The 19,659-nt window shown below is 40.6% G+C and overlaps 1 protein-coding gene and 2 pseudogenes across 2 annotated transcripts in view; 2 read left to right on the top strand and 1 right to left on the bottom strand.

The window, feature by feature from the left end:
- The first annotated feature begins 5,866 nt into the window (after positions 1 to 5,866).
- Positions 5,867 to 6,020, top strand: LOC123615087 (U2 spliceosomal RNA; annotated as a pseudogene).
- Positions 6,021 to 7,736: 1,716 nt separating this feature from the next.
- Positions 7,737 to 11,679, top strand: LOC105064178 (suppressor of cytokine signaling 5-like; annotated as a pseudogene).
- Positions 11,680 to 11,779: 100 nt separating this feature from the next.
- SLC26A8 (solute carrier family 26 member 8) overlaps positions 11,780 to 19,659 on the bottom strand; it is a 52,280-nt gene continuing 44,400 nt past the window's right edge. Inside the window, exons 17-20 of one of the 2 annotated variants that reach the window (XM_010949017.3) lie at positions 17,946 to 18,314; positions 15,164 to 15,218; positions 14,879 to 15,063; positions 11,780 to 14,032 (exon numbers count right to left, since the gene is read on the bottom strand). In XM_010949017.3, the coding sequence (XP_010947319.2) occupies positions 13,688 to 14,032; positions 14,879 to 15,063; positions 15,164 to 15,218; positions 17,946 to 18,314 (954 nt within the window). In that variant the 3' untranslated portion in view covers positions 11,780 to 13,687. The remainder of the gene's footprint in view (positions 14,033 to 14,878; positions 15,064 to 15,163; positions 15,219 to 17,945; positions 18,315 to 19,659) is intronic. The other variant, XM_074348568.1, reaches the window with a different exon arrangement.

Raw genomic sequence — 19,659 nt, forward strand, 5'->3', positions numbered from 1 at the left:
ACGAAGAGCGTGGCATTGAAGGTTCCCTGCTTGATGAATCAGAGCTCCGCAGCCAACTGTAATCTGCCTCAGTTTCCTGGTCTGTAAAATGGGAGAGTCAGTTGTGTTCCAGTTCCTTCACTGAGTTATTGAGGGCCAAATGAGATACTATATATAAAGTGGAGATGGGGGAGGATTACAAGTGAGAAAGAAAAGAAGTGGGAGCAACACAAAAGAAAGACTGGAAGGAAGGAACCAGTGACCTTATCATTGCTTAAAAAAGTAAAAACTAAAAGTGAGTTTTCTCTTAAAATTTCAAATTCAAATGAAGGCTATAAAGGAAGGGGGAGAATAAAAACTAATCATGTTTTCTTATTTTACCACTTAATCATCTTTGTAGTACATGATAAACACAGTTGTCTTTATTTTTTTTTCAGTTGTCTTTATTTATAGAATGTTTTTATACATTTCTGAGTGCATTGTCTCATTTGATGTTCTTGACACTGTAAAGGCAAGGTAGGTACTACTTCCACTACACAAAGAAACAAAAATTTGGAGGGGACATGTACTCAGAACTTGGTGTTCAGACACAATGATTCAATCATCAAATCAGTGTTGTAAAGCAGGGTTGGCAGAGTTTTTCTCTAAAGGGCCATACAGTAGACATTAAGGCTTGTGGGCCATAAGCTCTCTTAACTATTCAGCCCTGACACTGGAGCTCAAAAGCAGTCATAGAAAATAGGGGCTGTCAGTGTTTCAAAAAAGCTTTATTTATGGTCCCTGCAATTTGAATTTCATGTAATGTTCATGGATCAGGAAATATTCTGCTGATCTTCTTCCCACTATTTAAACCACCCTTGGCTCAAGCCTTAGTTTGCCTACCCGTGTTGTAAAGTTCTGCAGCTGGACAGGGTGGAACCTCTGTAGACCCGTGCCCTTAAAGAAGTTAGGCTCTAGTGGGGAAGACAGACAAGTAATTAGTTGAGAAAGGAAGCTGAAAGTGCAAGAGTGCCACACAAGTCGAGCATGGGGGCTCGGGCAGGATTTTACTGAGCAGCGTAGTCCAGCCAGGGAGGAGGCAGCTTTTAGGCTGGGTCTAGGAAATGTGTATGATTTCCATAGGTGGAGAAGGACATGACAGGCATTCCTGAATAAGAAAATCAATTGAGCAAAAAGGCACAGACCTGGAAACTTATAGGCGGGGACTGGGGATGGTAATGACTGAAGGGATGAAGTGGAACATGAGGCTGGAAGCGTAGGTTTGCCAACTTTGAAATACAGATAATTAATATCTGTTGCATGGAACCTGAATGATAGCATTTCTGGGCATATTGCAAAAGAGGACAGCACCTGTTGGCCAAAGAAAACTGCAACCCAGTTTCCTCCCAACTATACTTGAAAACAAAAGGAAAGTTGGGGCAGAGAGTGAAGCCCTGGAGTCTGAGGATTCTGCCAGCTCAGGAAAACTACATGTAGTTTAGAAAAGACAGGAGCGAGCTGGTGGCTGAGGAAAGTCCCAGAATCAGGAAATTACTCTCCACCAGAAAGTAAACTCTATGAGGGTAGGGACCCTGTTTGGGCTTTCCTTGCTGTATCCTCAGTGCCTAGCACAGTGTCCAGCACTTACTAGGTGCTCAGATGTTTGTGTGATCAAAGAATAAATCATGTGCAGTTTATGAGAAAGGTCTGGATCTGGATGAAAGAGAGAAAACAGAGAGGAACAACAGGATTGTTAAGCCGAAACCCAAGTGGGTTGGTGCAGATCCATCAAAAAGAAAATATGTTTAGCTTGGCATGAATCAGTCATACGTATTTTGACTCTGAGTGACTGTTGCTTCTCTAAGTGCTTACCAGCCATCTGTTTAATAATTCATTTGAGAATTTTTCCAGATTCAGTGTCGAGGTCACTGGACTGAGTTCCCAGAATTGACCATTTTTCCTTTTTTGTTTCATCTATTTTCCCCCATCTTCCCAGCATGCTTCAATTTCTTTACACTTTTTCTAAAAACCTCTATAATTGTTCCTATAAGCTACTTTGGATTTTTCCCACTATTCTAAAGCCTGTATCTTTTTTGTGCTTGTTGCTTTAAATGTAGCTTTAAAAATCACTTCACCTCTATTAGAAGATTAGTATTGAATAAATGAGCATATATAAATAATATAAAAATATTTATATATGTTATATATAAAAGTATAATATATAAAAAATTTAATATATTAAGAAGTATATATGTATTTCTTAAAGAAAAAACCACTTCACCTCTCCCCACTCCCCTACAATCTCACAGGACTTCTTCTATTCTGGATTTTACCCTTCCAGAAATTGTTCTTAAAAGTGGTGGCCATTCTTTGGTATTCTTTCTCAGTTAAATGGATACCCCTTCTCCCATGACTGCTGCAAGTGCTTGTAAAAGTAGAAGTATTCAGAAGACATGAGCCATTGTGTTTTTTACTGCTCATAAGCAGTGTCAGAATTTGATTTCTGCAGAAATCCCATTCCTCTTGAGCTGCTTTTTAAGAGTGCCCTGGGATCTTCCCTAATGCTTCTTTGAAATTTTTGAAATATGAGCACCTAAAGTGTAGGATACATGTTTGATCACATCCAACATTCCCAGCCTTGACTACCATGAATTCTCACACTTTGTCCAAAGTTTTGATCTGAGTTAAATCCAAAGTGTCACTTCCCCTTATGGCTTCTCCTATGTCCTGTGAAATAAAATGGACAACAGAAGAAAGTGAAAATATATCAGATGCTTTATCTTGAATAAGATTCCCAGTAGATGTCTACATAATTAGAGTGCCCCAGTATAATTTTATCTTTCCTTTCTGATAGTTTTGTGAAGTATATTGGGAAAACATAATTCTATTTAGACTTCTGTATCAGGAAACAGAAGGCACATTCAACAGAATAATTGAAAATAATTGAACAAAGGGATTGAGGGGTGGACAGGGTTAAGGGAAACCAACTAGGGATGGGGAAGCATCCTGGGACTAGCAATAGCCAGCATCTTTACCACCCTAGGCCTGAAGGGACAAGGGGTGGAGGTGTTACCAGAACCCAATGAGAACCTTTATTAGTCTGCTAGGGTTGCCTTGACAAAGTACCACAAACTGGGTGGCTTAAACAACAAAAATGTATTGTCTCACAGCTCTGGAGGCTAGAAGTCTGAAATCAAGGTGTCAGCAGGGTTGACTCCTTCTGAGGACTGTGAGGGAAGGCTTTGTTCTCTTTCCTTGGCTTGTAGGTGACTGTCTTCTCCATGGCTCTTCATATCATCTTCCCTCTATGTATGTCTCAATCTGTGTCCAAATTTCCTCTTTTCATGAGGACATCAGCCGTATTTCATGATTAGGTCTCCTCCTAATGACCTCATTTTAACTTGATTACCTCTGTAAAGTCCCTATCTTCAAGTAAGCTCACCATCTGAGGTACTGGGGGTTAGGACCCCAATATATCTTTTTTCGGAGAAAGAGATAACAATTCAACCCATAACAGAGCTGTAGAAAGAGCTGCCTAACAGCTGCTGTTCCCCTTCATAAAGGGATATAACCATGGACCCACAGAGAAGTAAATGCCCAACTTCTTTCTCCAATCATCGTCTCAGGCTTGTGCCTCCCATTGACAAAACCCAACTGGAAATTAGAAGGCAGGGTTGCCTAGGTGATGCAGTCCATGCAAGCCAGCCTCCACAGATCCGGGTGGAGAAGGGTGGAGGGTGCTTCTGGAGGGGCCAACAGAATATCCAGCACAGCCTGTCTGGGCAGTCTATAGGATACACCCAGAGCAGCTAGCACTTTCCAAGCAAGTAAGTCAGCCTCTTGGGCTTCTGATCCCTAGAGAGGCTTGGGAACAGAAGTTACTTGGAGATAACCCCTTTTCTGACTTTGTTATATAAAAGTTTGAACTTCACAAGGAAATTGTGCCGGGATGAAGGGTTGAGGGAAGTAGGTGGATGAGATATAAGAATAAAAGCCTTGACTTGGGAAACTATGAAAGTTCTTTGAGGTCTCAACTCCTTGTCCTTTTGGATGCTCTGGCCACAGCATGAAGGCTAGAGGAGTGGAGGAGATTGGCAATGAGGAGGTTACCGAGACTGGTGGTGGTGGAGGCAGGTGGAGCCCTTGCTCTGCTTCCTGGAGGTGCTCTGGGGAGGCAGCAGGGTGTTGCAAAACTGACCTATGCTGATCGTGTTCGACTCTTAGTTCCTTATTCTTGGTAATGATAGCTACCAAAGTTTAATGTGATGAGGGTTTGTCTGCCCCACTTCCTCATTCCCCGGCTATAAAGAAAACAAATTTTGACTAAAATCTGCCACACACATATTTGTTGACATTCATTAGCAGGCAGGCACAGAATAGCTCCTGTGACCTATGTACATTCTTTGAGGTTTCTCTGGCCACAGGATCAATTTCTCCAGTTTGGCAATCTCAGGGCCAGAGTGAAGACAGCTTAGGAAATAACATAAAAATGGGCAACATTTGAGTTCCAATTTCTACCTGATGTGCAGTGTCAAACCCATTTTTCTTTTCCTTCTTTCAGATACTTTCCACCAGGCTCACACTCACAACAGACATTTGTCGAGTACCCACTGCAGCCCAGGCATTAGACTAAGGGCTGTGAGCAGAGAAGAAGAAAATATAGGCCTTGCCCTATAGGACTTAATAGCTAACAGTAATGACTATTTACTAAATACTGTTGTCCCTCAACTCTCAAACAACCCTGTGAAGTAGGTACTATTATTATCATCTCTGCTGGACAGATGAGGAAGCTGAGGCACAACCAAAGTGACACAAACTAGGAGGAGTCAGTGTTTTGAATCTGGGCAGCCAGGCTCTCAAATTCCTACTCTTAACCACACACCATATCACCTGTCTAGTTTATTGGGGGATTATAAATACAGTAGATGTACAAAGTGCCAAAGGACCACAAACAAAGAGGCCCATTCAGCTCAATTTGAGAAGGGGTAAGGAGAGGGGCAACTCTTGAGTGAGATGACACCTGAGCAGCATTGGAAAGCATTGAATAGGTGTCAGTTGGGAATAGAAGGGAGGGAAAAAAACTCCAGCCAGAAAAGACAGCAAGGTATGTGGGAGAACCATAAAAAGCATAGTATCCCTGGAGTATAAATTGCAAGGGGGAAAGTGTGAGACAGTTGGCTCCACAAATGCTTACTGGGCCCCATCTACGTGCAGGCACTGTGCTTGGTGCTGTAGGTACAGCAGGGTTGGAGCCCCTACGGAACCTGAGCCGGAGCTTTCATTTTGCTCCCTTACTCATTAAAATAACTTTCTGAAAGTACCCCCTTGCAAAACACTCAAGAAACTTGAAATAGGAGACTGTCATCATATTTAACGGTGAAAGACTGAAAACTTTCCCTAAGATCAGGAACAAGACAAAGTTGTCCACTCTCACCACTTCTATTTAGTCTTGTACTGGAGGTTCTAGCCAGGGTCATTAGGCAAGAAAACTAGATAAAAGGCATACAAAGTGGAAAGGAAATTGACACTTTAAGTGTTGTATCACAGATTTAGATGCCTTCCAATGGAATTTAAATACAATAGCAACTTGATACCCACTGTCATTCGTTTTATTTTATATGTAAAAAAAGTAAAATCACTTTGTTAACTATAAGAAATTTTGCATTACTCCCTTTTCTCCTTGAACTTGTATTTCTATTTCATTTTACTCTCACAGAAGTTTACCCTTAAGTAATGCAATTTTATGCTTAAAATATTTTATTGATCACTTATCACACTATACCACATGAATGTGAATTTACATTGCAATTTAATTTGTAAAAACATCCGGGATCATGATCCTCTGAAAACTTTCTTACCTATCATTACGAGTATTATTATTGCAATGATTAATCAAAATAACAGGATCATCGCTTCTCGGCCTTTTGGCTAAGATCAAGTGCAAAATAACATAGGACCATTTTTGTGATAGAAAATTTTATTGCAAATATGTAGTGCAAAGGTAGGCGATTTTTCCCAATGACTCTATTTTTTTTTTTTGGTAATGGTTAAGAAAACTTGTTCACATAAAACAAGTCTCTGGGAATGGAAAGGGTTTTGCATAGCAATATTAGTCAGTTTTTAAAAACTCCTTCCAAATGTGCCCAGAATCACGTAGTAATCATCATCAAAACTTATTTTAACAACCAACAGCTGATAACTGCAGGAGGTCCTTATTCAATTTTGTTGAAAGCACGTAATTGGAAACCATCTGACTTGCAAAAAGATGTTACACAGTCATTAAAATTATTGTCTCTCTCAATCCAAAACCAGTATTTCAATATGTTCCTTTGTTTGGACCCCTGAAAGGTTTATACACCCTCTGGCAGTGCACCTGAGAATGATTTTTGGGGGAGGGAGAGGTCTTTGTTTTTGTTTATTTGTTTTGTCTGCTCCTTAGAATGATAGTGACTTTTGTTCACTGCTGTATGTCCAGCACCTAAAAGAAAAATGTCAGATACATAGTAGATGCTCAGTGAATATGTGTGGGATGTTATGAAAGAATGTAAAAACCATGGGTGTCTGGGTGTGTGTGTGTGTAGGGGGACAGGGACAGACAAGAGGCACGAGTGCACTGATTTGAGTTTTTCAGTTCAAAGGCACTGAAAAGCCACCTTTCCCCAAATCAAAGCAGTAAAGAAAAGGCCTAATCTTTGACATCTAACCTGGGTTTGAATTCTGACATTGACATTGAATAGCTGCGACTTTGGCCATACCCTTGGTGTTAAAGAGTCTTACCCTGTTAAAAACAATACTTATCCCTCTCAAGAGGCATTGGAGGAAGTGACTACTATTTTTTAATAATTTTTAAAGTTTATACTCCACTTATAGTTATTATAAAATACTGGCTATATTCCCCATGTTGTACAATACATCCTTGTACCTTATTTTATGCCTAATAGTTTGTACCTCTTAATCCCCTACCCCTATCTTGCCCCGCCCCCTTCCCTCTCCCCACTGGTAACTACTAGTTTGTTCTGTGAGTCTGCTTCTTTTTTTAGTTTGTTATATTTTTTAGATTCTAACTATAAGTGATATCATACAGTATTTGTCTTTCTCTGTCTGACTTATTTCACTTAGTACAATGCTGGAGGAAGTGACAATTAAATATGATAATGTCTGCAAAGTATTGGCACCATTGTATGCACTCAGTAAGTATGAATTGTCCTTCATTTGGACCCTGCTTCTTTTCCTTTTGTTGGCATTACCTTTCCCTCTAGGCCAGAAATTTGCCCTATTGGATTTATTCTGCCCCTTCACTGTGGCAGATACTAAGCAGTAGACAAAATATAGATTTAGGGGCCTCAGGTTGGATCCAGGGCAGCGGAACCTCCTGGGCCTCAGTTTCCTTGTCTAGGAAACAGGAGTAATAAAGCCCTACCTCATAGGGTTGATGTGCAGAACAGTGCGTTAACTTTTGTGAAGTGCTTAGGATGGAGCCTGACACCCAGCAAAGGGTTAATAGATGAGTGCTTCCAGGAAGAGAAGGGACACCCAGGGTGACAGTGGAATGGGAGAGTGGGGATCCTCTCAGTTGCTCTGTCTCCCACACGGCATTTATAAGCTATATCAAGGTGTCACAGAGGGCCACGTTCTGGGGAGGAATGAACACCAGTGGGCAAGTTTCAGTGAGTGTAAGTGGCCACCATGAGTATCTGTGGCCAGAAGAACCACACATTTCCTTCAAGGCTCCTACCCCTCCAAAGCCCTGCCTGCTATTGGTCATGATTTTATAATCAATGGATAAAGTGGGGAAAACATGGAATAGCTTCAAATACAGGTGCCAGAGTCTCTTCAGCCATGAAGGAGGAAGCCGTAGTGAAAATGTGGACATGAACTCCAGTAGACGTTTGTCTGTCAAAGACAAAAAAAATCAGTATAGGAGACAGCTCCTCAGCAACCAAGCAGTCAGTCCCTTGAGAGAAAAATGTTGCCTTACAAATGGGATTAAGGCCTTCCAAGATTTCTTCAAGGAGGAAGCAAAATTGTGTGACTGAAACTCCTCAGATTGTTGAAATAAGCATTGAAATGGATAGTGATTTACATGTTACCCCAGAAACAAGACTTGCAAGAAGAGATTCCTACTCTTGACATGATCCTTGGGGTGGAAAGAAAAAATGTTCCTGTTCTACAAAGACACAAAGTTCACTGGATGCTGATAAAAAAGTTTGGTAGAACTGGAAGTGGACTTCAAAGGAGAGGCAAAACAGTGTAAGCGCTATATATGGTGTGAACATCATTTCTGGCAGCATTCTAGGACCTTACTGAGACCGAGGTTGCAGGATACTGTGGGCTTATGTTTTCCATGAGAACTTATAACAAGCAGTCAAAACCCCTCTTTCCTATTCAAAGAAAAATATACTTTTCTGAATTAATGAGAAGTGTCCTTTTCCTGAATAATTGAGAAATGTCCTTCTCCTGCTGACTCAGATTTATCCCCCAAATGGCATTTGATTAAACAGTTTATAGTCCCTGTGAGTCCACATTCAACATTTTTTGATACATTTGATTCATACTTGGCTTCTATAGAAGATGAGTAGATAAGTTTAGAGAGAGAGGACAGCTTGGTATTGGAAAGGGGATTGATCCCCTTCCCAATACACAAATACATACATTTGAAGACACTGTGTAGGGTAATTTGTTATATAAACTGGGACCAAAGTTAGCTCCTGGAATGACTGAAATAAATCAGGACAGTTCTGCAATTTCACAAGCTAATTGTGACTCAGAAGAGGACATAACTACCCTGTTTGCAGTCACGTAGGCAGAAGCAATGTCAGGTGTCTGGAGACAGCCATGCCCATGTTAGCAGTCAGGGAGCTTGGAAAGCCCGGACACAGATTGATTACATACACTGTCTCGGCCCGATTATAGGGAATCCCTGTTAATGGGGAATGATGGACATTACGAAGCTGAAGCTGCTCTTGAAGAGAAAGCTGAATGCACTTTTTAGCTTAGGGACTGGGTGCAAGAGTCCTCTGTGAGCTTCCATCATAACAGCAGATCCCTGCCTGCCTGAATTGAGCAGTGGAATCAAGTTTAGTTTTAATGCTCACAACACTTATATGATTCACTCCTCCACTGTTACAGGACTTTCAGAACATTATAAAGATCCCAGCTATTGCATGTTTTTTTTTGAACCATCGCTTACTGTATCACTAAATAGTACATTCCCTTTTGGTCTGCAATATATCTTTCATGCAGTCACCTGCAGGTGCGCCATATATGATGGAATTGGTGGGCTCCCTTTACCACCAATGTTACAGGGTTTTAAGAAAGAATGTCATTATAAACAAAAAAGTTAGAGTTCACTGGTTAGAATGAGAACCAGTCAAGGCAAAGTAAACTCACCTGTCCCCAAAGGGCATTACCTAGCTTTGCTTTTATGTGCATCAGACAGTCCACCTTTAGCAAGCACGCATATCAGTGTTAAGGTTTTTGAGTACTGTGAGTAAGCTTAGAGTTAGTATCTGTCAGATGTGATCTGCTGTTACTTAGACAAGCGTGGTGCCTACTGAGACAACAGAGGCTAGAGCTACAGGTGTTCAGTAAGGCTACAAAAACACTTAGCCTACAAAAACACAGCCGACTTAGTTAACAGTTTGGTTTTCAATGGCTGTAGTAATTGAGTGAGGACACTCTAGGGCACTTGCTTTGAAGAATTCTATTTCTTACTGAAGAATGAATTATTAATATTGGATGAGTATTTCAACAGTGTGACTGATGTTTGAAATTATTTTTCCTAAGAACTTTTCTACAAACTTTCATAAGTTGCAATGTTTGTAGTTGCTATAAATCAAGCTTTGGAAGCCCCCCCCCCCCAAAAGACTGCTTTCCTTTTAGGAAGAAAAAATGCAATTTTCTGACATGAGGGCATGGTGCATTTCACGTAAGTGTTGCTATAGTTTATACTCAGTCTCCACTGTTAAGTAAACTGGGTTTTCTAAATAGTAGTTCTTAAAACTTCAGATTTATAAAGTTGATAGTGGAATTTTATTTAAAGGCTGCAGGTACTAATTTTTAAAATGAGTGCTTTAACTAAAAGCAGACCTTTGAAATAGCTGCTGAAATGCAGTCCTCTGTGTGATGCTTTTAAGTTGACATGTGCAATCTAATCTGTAAAGTTGGATCTTTTCCTGTGCCCGTGGTGAGTTTGTGGTCCACAAAGAAAATGAGACTAGAAGATAGCCAAGCAAGTCAGATAACAGTAACTACAGTGGTTACTGATGTTGAGATTATTGGTAAACTGTAATTCATAATTTGCATGGCAGAATTTATCTCCTTGTTATCAACTCTCATAGCTGAATTGCTTAAGTACAATTTATGGAATCTCAGTGCAGTTCATTTTTAATGGAAAATCTGAAACCTAAATTGCATATTTAAAAGGTACTTATAACCATTGTATCTGTAAATAACTTTAATTAGCAGCTCTTTGTCACTTAGAATAGTATGCAGTACTAAGTGAACGAATATTTTGTAAATAATATCAAATTCTAGTGTTTGCTGCAAGTATTGAACTGTATTTACACTTCTGTCCTAAATGTTTTTCACTAAAGTAATCAAATCCATTTGTGTGTCTCTTTGTCAGTGTGCCCTGTACCACTGGTGAGTGCTCCTTACTTTCCTAACCTGCTGCAACAGCATATTATTTTACATCCTGATGGCTATTGACAAGGCTACAAAAAAGAAAAGCTATATTTGTATGCAACACTAACCCTTTGACTGCTAAATTTTGTTTCTGCTTGCTGTGCCTTTTCATAGTTGATCTTTTTGTGCTAATAAAGTATGTTTGGTGTTCTCCTTATAAAAATAAAAACAAACACACACACACAAAAGAAACAAAATGAGAAAACTTTCCCAATGCCCCCAGCAGAGTGCGAGGTAGAGTCCTGCCCCGCCTCCTTGCCCTCAAAGCCCTGCAGCATCTTAAGACAACATGGGATCAGTGTACTCAGCATCACAGTCCCTGGGTTATATGGTATCTCTCCATCCAGCCTATGGTTTCCTCCAGAGTAGGGGGTCATTCTGTAAAACCCCAGACAAGCATAAGGCTCAGCACATGGAAACCACTTAAGTGTTCCTTAAGTGAAAAAATCTGGAAGGAAACTGCTACCCTCACACCTTGACCAAGGACACCCACCCTGAGCCTAGAGGGGCAGCTGTGAACCAAGGCTTCCTAAAAAACTGGAAGGGGTGAGGGAATTTCTGCCAACTCCCTGGCATTTCCTTAAATTTACTAAATCTGAGGAAAGGATGCTGGAAGCAAACTTGTAGGCCTGGAGTTGCCTAGAGGGCTGGGGCCAGGTATGGGCATCCAGCAGGGTTCCCAGGTTCCAGGTTGTTTATATTAGTCTCCTTAAGAACAAGACATGCATGTTAAGAGGGAGTATTTTTAGGATCTGCAGATACTAACTACTACATATAAAATAGGTAAACAGCAAGATCCCACTATATAGCATAGGAAACTATATTCAATACCTCGTAATAGCCTATAATGAAAAAGAATATGAAAAGGAACATATATGTATGTATAACTGAATCACTATGCTGTACATCAGAAATTAACACAGCATTGTAAACTGATTATATGTCAATAAAAAATTTTTTAAAAACTAAAAAGAGGAGGTATTTTCTTTTAGATTTATTCAAAGCACCCCCTAATTTGCTGAAGTTTTAAGAAGTTCTATAACTTTGGGAGGGAAGAATCACTTCATTAGTATGCTTTCTAGTAAAGTAAAAGAAATACCCCAGAATGTTAACAGAATTTATCTCTAGGAAATGGAAGTACAGGATATTCTTTTTTCCCCCTGCTTTTCTGTGTTTTATAGATTTTCATTAAAGAGCAGTGTTATTCTTACAACAAAAAACTGTACTTTAACAAATTTATACCACGAGTTCAAAAAAGTTTCCATCCGCAGATTTATAAAATAACACAAAATTAATTAAAGCATGAGGCTCCTCTGATTATGTTAAGTCCAATATTCGGAGAATTGGATAGAGTTTTCAGAAAGAATTTGTTTCGGTTTTGGGGAAAAATTAGCCCTACGCTAAGTGATGCTCTCATCTCACCTAACAAAGCATAAGTGATCAAAGACACCAAAGTCTACCATAATCCAATCATTTCAAACTGGTAATAAAGAGCAAACTTTAAAAGCAGCTAGAGATAAACTACAGTGAGATATAACTGCATACTGATTAGGTTTCAAATTAAAAAGACTGATCATAACAAGTGTTGACAAAATATGGAGGAACTAAATTCTCACACACTGTTGGTAGGAATACAAAATAATACAAACATTTTGAAAATAGTTTGGAAAATTCTTTAAATGTTAATTATACACTTACCATATGTCTCAGCCATTCTATTCCTAAGAGAAATGAAGTGTTCATACAAAGACTGTTACATTGCTGTTCATAGCGTCCTTACTTATAACAGCCCAAAACTGGAAACAACCCAAGTGCTACATATGTAGCAGTCACTTAGTAAATGGAGAGTGAGTGAATGCACACACTATCTCTGTGATAAGAGATATTTATATTTTAACAAGGATTTCTTTCATCTAACAGATGAGAGAAATTGATTGCCCAGGCAAGAGGAATCTTGTTTACTAAGTGGGAAATAAAGTTCAGGATTCCATATACTTTTGCCCAGGGGTTTATTTTCTCTTCAGATTGTACCTTAATACTAGATACTTTTTTAATGGATAAGAGGGAAATTTAAAAAATGGATTTGGACCAAACCAGTACTGACTGACCTCTTTGATTCCTAAGGGTTTTGTGTATGTCACAGATTTTTAACTAAGTTTGGTCTACCGAGAGTACAGATTCTAGATTACCCATATCTTAAAAACCTATAAGAAAGAAGATGGCGATTGTGAATCTGAAGGCCAAGGAGAATTCTTTAGAGCTAACAAGTCTCATTGGTTGGTACAGCTCACTGGCCTTCTGAAACAGTGGCAGGATAAGATCCTGACCTTGGAGTGATGGCAAAAGCGCTTTCAGCCTAACACTTCTTTGTACTACAAGCCTCACAGGCTGATCTAACTTCACCTGCCTATTTACCCCTATTTCCCGCTGTGTCAATGCAGTGAAGATAACTTGCAGATAAAATACAAATGCTATCTGGTTTTTTTTTTTTGTCTTGCTCATCTCTTTCCCACCATGTCTACCTACTTCTGGAATTTCTCCCACCTGACATTTCCCTGCAGAATGCAAAGAAGGGAGAAGAAGCAGGAGGGGTCCAAATGTAACTAGAGTTATATATTTTATTTGAGCCTCATCTCTTTGTAGAAGGGGGAACAGAGATGAAAAAAGTAAGTGAGAGATGGTCTAAAAAAAAAACAACAAAAGAAGTGTGGTGTGTGAAGAAGGAAATCCTTCACTGGAATACCTGCTGAAAGTGAAATGAAGTGAGCCTGGATAAGGAATTCAGAGACAATTCTTCGTGCTGAGTATTGTGATCTGGGAGTGGGATCCCAGTGCTGAGCAGAAGAAGGCCAGCAGGTGGAAGAATCCCAAAGCAAGTCCTACTAGTTGTAACTAGTTGAGGTCTCCAGACTAAGTGGGTGGGGAGGATTTGCCAAGGGAATCTGAGCCCTTACTCCTAGTTCATCTCCAAGGGATCCTCAGTGGTTTGCCCTCGGATGTCTACGAATTCATATGCTGATGTGTCTTCTGACTGTGTCCTAGGCTAAGTCTGAGGTGCGGAGTTGGGAGCCAAAGACTGATACAGAGGCCAGTACTGCTGCTGAGGGTAAGTCTGAGCCCTTGGCCTGGATTCGAGCTCAGGTTCTGGCTCAGTCTCTGGATCCATCTCAGATTCAGGCTCCAGCTCTGACTCAGGCTCCATCTCGTGATCCAGGTCTAGGTCCAGATCTAGCCCAGGCTCTTGTTCTGACTCCAGAATGCGATCCAGCTCCAAGTCTAGCTCTGATTCCTCCTCTCTTACTGGATCCTGGAGTGTAGAGAAACCTGGACTTTTATTTTTGGGGATTTCGATAAAACTGCTGCTCATTTTATGCCTTGATTCTCCATTCTGAAATACACACAATTAGGTGGATTAAAACTTTCCAATTTTATTTAATTTTTGAACAGTCAGGGAATCTCAGAATAAATAGGTACCAGAAAATCATGGGCTCCTGACAAAGCAGAGAATATATCTGGTCTAAATTTGCTTTCTGTCTTCCTTATACCCTCTGGTTCCTCAGTTACCATTCTTCAGGCTCAATCAATCCATAACTTCCAATTTCTCTGGCTTTTCTAGCTAGCCTGGATTTTATGGTCAGCCATTTAAGCAGCAATGGTCTTGGCAGCATTTGCAAACATCCTGTCTTCTTGATTTTACTTGTCTTTCCAAGCCCTCAACGGAAGCCTTGGCAGGACATGCAAGATCCTTGGTAATCTGGTCTCCTGCTGTCTTCTTTAGCTTTATCTCCATTCTTTTGCTCTAGTTATAAAGTTAGACTGGCAGATCTTTACCTCTGCTAGTTCATCAGTTCTGTTATTCATTCAATCCACCCCAGGGGTGGATTCTAAAGGGATAGCTAAGGGAAATATTTAAAACAGTTATTCACTGGTATGGAACTGGCACTAACTGAGCTTGCTGTGAAAGGATCTTTGAGGTCTCTGCTGGCTTGGATAACCCTCCCTTCAGTTGGAAAAGGATCCTGAATGACACCCAGATACCATAGCAGTGTGGGAACTTGGGACTCAGGTCTACTGCTATTTAACAGCTGGTAAGAGTGCCTTTCAACATCTCAAACTCTGACACAGCCACACTCAAAAACATTTCCTGGACTTTGCTCATCTCTATCTGATCAAGTGTTTCCCCCACCTCACCCCCACTTCACCCCCTCTACCCCAGTGCTTCACATCATCCAACCTTGTCTGTTTCTGAGTGGGTTTCTTGTATCACTGTCTCAGATTCATCCATGCTTAACTCAGAGGGCTCTGGCAACTTCCTTGACAAAGCAAATAGCACAGCATCGTGGAGGGTGAGGAACAGCTGGGCCTTGGTGATGCTAGCGTCAAAGAAATCATTCTTCTCAAATGCCCTGACCACAGAAGCTACAAATCAAACCCAGAACACACACAGGGTCAGACACCTGGGAAGGAGAGCACTCAGGGTGGGAAACACAGACCTCTTCATAGGGTGAAGGATACTCACAGTGACATCCTGCAATGAGCACCAAGATGTTGGCATTTTGGAAAGCATTGCACATCTGTGGGGAGAGAGTAAATCAGTGTTAGAGATCTCACACTCACTAATTAGCTGAATTTTAAAACCTCTTTGGTCATTCACTCTTCCGGGGTAAATGTACCTCTGCAACCCCATTCAGCTGTATAAGCATTTGATGAGTGAACTGCTATATGCCAGGAAATGTCTAAAGTGGCAAGAATACAGAAGAGAATTAGATGGTCTCTCACGGGGTGGGGAGTAAGAGGGAGGGTTGCCCATGGTCTTAAGCAGGGGGGAATCAGTTCACATAAAGAGATAATTGTTCATGAGAGGACTTGCTAGGAGAGAGACAGGTACAGTGTGATGGGAACACACTGGACGGTCCTCATGAACAACCATATCGTGGCATTATTGCTTAGTGTTTGCATGTGACCCCCATCTCTCTGGAGTTCACTAAGGAGAAGCAGTAAAATGTGGCCCAGAGGTGGTCAAGTGATATAGCTGGGAATGGTATTCAGGAACCCTGAGGGTCATACTCAGAGCTGCTCTGCAAAGTTATATTTGACTTTAGTAAAACGTTAGATATTTAATATAAGATTAATAAACATCAGATGTCGACCTCAAGTATACCTCAGCCAGTGTATGTGCTCTGGGGCAATAAATCCTTATGTTCAATTCAAAGCAAGTCAATGTTAACCATAGTACTCTAAGACTGAGCAGATTCCATCCCTGAGCACTAAGTTAAAGTGTCAAAAAAAAAAAAAAAAAACAAGTAAAACAGACAGACTAGACTTCTTTAATTACCAAAGGACACAAGAAAGTCATTCCTGATTATATGGTAAATCATTAAGTCATTTGGTAAAGAGCTACTATAGGTACACTCTAAATGAAAAGCAACTTCAATTTGTGAAATCTCATGAATTAAGAAGTCTAAATTGAGTGGTTGTCTCTAATAAGAATGACTCCTGGGAATTTTCTTAGTGAGTTTCAGTTTTCAATTATAAAGTAAACAAAATATAACTATTACCTCCAACAAGACGGTATATAACAACTGCAAAAGGAATGAAGAAACCTGTATTTTTAAAGTATGAGTGTGTACCATGGATCTCTGAGGGGTGTAGAGTTAAGGTGCTGGACACTGCCTCAGTGATGGGGCTGGAGCAGAAAGTCATCATAGGGCAGATGTGGCTGGGTCATGCCAAGGACCAGGACATATGGTGCTTCCACAAAAAAGGAAGACACAAGAGGAGGTGAGGATGGCACAATTGTACTAAAGAGCAGGGAGAAGAGCAATATAAAGTCAGATGTTAAGTTCCAGCGCTGGACAGGCCACTTACCAGCTGTGAGCCTAGGACTCTTCCAGGGAAATACAGCTTGTCTCTCAGGCCTGTTGTGGGAACTAAATGAGACAGTGTACATAAATGTGCTCAACTCAGTCTGGCAGGGAGTAGGCATTCAATAATGTAGGTTCAATGAAATCTGAAGTTACAGCTACAGTGTGAGACTGGGAGACAAGAACACAGCCCAGTAGTATGACCTAAGATGGAAAAGCCTCAAAGACAAGACACGATTGAGTATATTTGAGTCTGAAAATGAGGGGGGAGGGGTTGGTGGAAAGAGGACCTTGTGGATAGGAAAGCCCTTAACATTAATCTCTTCCATGCTTCTAATTTTATAGATGAGAAAACCAAGACCCAGTGCAGTTTACTAAGTTACCACGTCTGATGGACAGTGAGCAGCAGTAAAGCCAGGGCAGAGCACATATCCACAGATCACTAACCAATGTTCTTTCTGCCACGAGAAGCTTCCTATTGCCTTAGACCAAAGAGGAGCTCAACCCACTTAAGACAGAATCACATTCCCTTAGGAATAAGATGTAAGATAAAATATTCATGAATATTTTGATAGAATAGGATCTGAGAATAAGAAGGAAAGCCAGCGTATCTCAAAAAAAGGTGGGTGCAGTCAGAGCTAGGAAGTAAGTGGGTTTAGGATGCGTAAGCTGAGCCATTGCCAACAGGAACAAGAGTGAGACAGAGGACTGAGAACTGAGATAAGCTGGCTGAAAAAAAGATATTGTACTTATGAGACATTAAACAGTAAAGCCAACACGGTTAGTTGTGCACCTAAAGTGTCCATATTGTACAAGAAGGAGAGAAATGAAAACTGCCTAAGAAACCAGAAAGTGGGAGAGAAGCCATGATTCAGGGAATACAGCTTTGGAAGGAAAAATCTTCCCTGCCCTTTTCGCCCAAAGATGCAGGCAGTGAAGAGGGAACTGGGGAGGACCCTAAAGGTACTAGATCAGGCAGCCCCACGCTTGTGATTTCATCACAACTTCCTCACATCTGAGTGCCTTTTACAGTGCCTAACTCTGAGCAGCTGAAGAGTGGAGAATTCCTGGTGAGCTTTTTTCTATAGTATTTGAACCTATTCCTTGAAAAATTCTGTAGCTAACTTCCAGGATGTGCTGGGGTTGCGGGATGGGGCACAGATTGCTGTTTCAATGGTGTTAAGAATTTTCTATTTTTCAGTCACTGAGAAATAATATGCCATGCATATGGAACCAACCCCAGTTCAGTAAATCAGAGTTGCTTTATTTTCTTTTTATTCTGGCTGACCTTAAACTGTCTTCTGTATTCTTGTTTCCAGTGGCCTAGGAGTCAGAGAGCAGCTGATTGGTGACTAAGAGGATTCAATCAGGATCAGGGCTGGGGTGGTGGTGGTAGGAAGGAATCAGAGCTCTTGTGAAAGCCTCCTTAGTACGTACCTGTCTTAATACGACCGAAGCCTGTGAATCCACCAAATGTACCATGGAGAAGTCCAGGATGATGGTGTGGATGAGGGGTTGAAGAGATGAGGCCAAGTAAGGCATGGGTGGTCTATCCCTGACCTGAGATTCGGAAGCTTCAGGGAGTGTTGAGAAGAGTCTGGAGGAATTATCAGAAGGCCAAACTTTCTCCACATCCTCATAGTTTGGTATTGGGTTTTCCTGAGATATGGAAGATGTTGTGTACGGTACTTGTTCATCAGACATACTTTGGTTTGTGTTCATGCTCTCAAAACGTGAGCAGCGGATCAGGTTAATGGAGGATGAGTACTTGTCTCGTTTACTTTCAAATCGTTCTGTGTAAACAACCTGGGACAACACAGTTAGGGGAGGACAATGATGAGAATCAAGCAAGGGCTGGGTGTACTCGCCACAATGCTGTTTCTATCCACCGTCTTCCCTCTTAGAAAACTTCTCCACAGGCTACGCGCATTTTTACTTAGATATCCGTCACTCCCAACTTAATTCATCTTTCCTTATCGTCACCACTCAGAGCATACCCCTCTCAACATCCCCACACGCATCAATGACATTGTCCTAGTGAGTCAGACTTATAACCATCTTTGATTTATTCCTTTCGCTCATCCCTGGATTCTAATTAGTCTCCAGTACCTACTAATACTTTGAAGTATTTCTTCCATCAGTCCCTTTTTTCCTTTTTTAAAAAATTTTGAACACATACAAAAATACAAATAATAGCTTTAAATGTCACATTAATAGAAAGTTATCTCCCTAGTCTGATTTAAAACTCTATGAATTGCTTCAAAATAATCTTGTGATTTTGAGGAGATTTAGGTGGCTAGGGGTATAGATGAAATGAGATTGGCTATAAGTTGATAAATCTTCAAGTGGATGATGGGTACATAGAGGCTCATTATACTTTTGTATGTATTCAAATTTTTCTGTGAAAAAACTTTTTTTTTTAAAGAACAACCTGGATGCAACTTGAGGCAATATGCTTAGTGAAATTAGCCAGTCACAAAAAGACAAATACTGTATGAGGTATCTGGAATAGCCAGATTCATAGAAATAGAAAGTAAAATGGGACTGGAAGGAGGAGGAACTGGGGAGTTGTTGTTTAATGGGTCAGGGTTTCAGTTTTGTGAGATGAAAAAGTTCTTGAGATAGATGCTGGTAGTGACTGCACAACAATGTGGATAAATTTAACACTACTAAACTGTACACTTCAAAACAGTTAAGATGCTAGATTTTATGTTATATGCTTTATATCACAATTAAAAAAAAAAAGAAAAAAACAAAAACTACCTGAAGACAGAGACCCTTAAAATTCTTTTTTCCTTTCTCATAGTGTCATAGGTCTGGGCACATAGTATGAGCCAATAAATACTAGATGATCATATTCTACTCTAAAATGTATTTGCTGATGTCCTATGAATACCCTCTACAATGCTCAGTGTGGTACAATGCTCAGTGTGGATACAAAATAAAAATTAGAGATAGAGTTAATTCTGTCATCTTGGCAGGGAAGTTGGTATTTTCCGGGAGATCAGTAGAACTGATGCTCCATTAGGGTGTGTGGGAATTAGAGTGGGTGTTTGGTGTTTGTAGGTGCCCATGTGAGGAGGGGGGTGGGAGCGTCTGTGTGTGGGAGACTAAATCTGTGCGTGCGTGCATGTTTATAGGTACAGTTGCC

This window comes from Camelus bactrianus, chromosome 20, assembly GCF_048773025.1.
Source record: "Camelus bactrianus isolate YW-2024 breed Bactrian camel chromosome 20, ASM4877302v1, whole genome shotgun sequence".
In the NCBI taxonomy this organism is placed as follows: Eukaryota; Metazoa; Chordata; class Mammalia; order Artiodactyla; family Camelidae; genus Camelus; species Camelus bactrianus.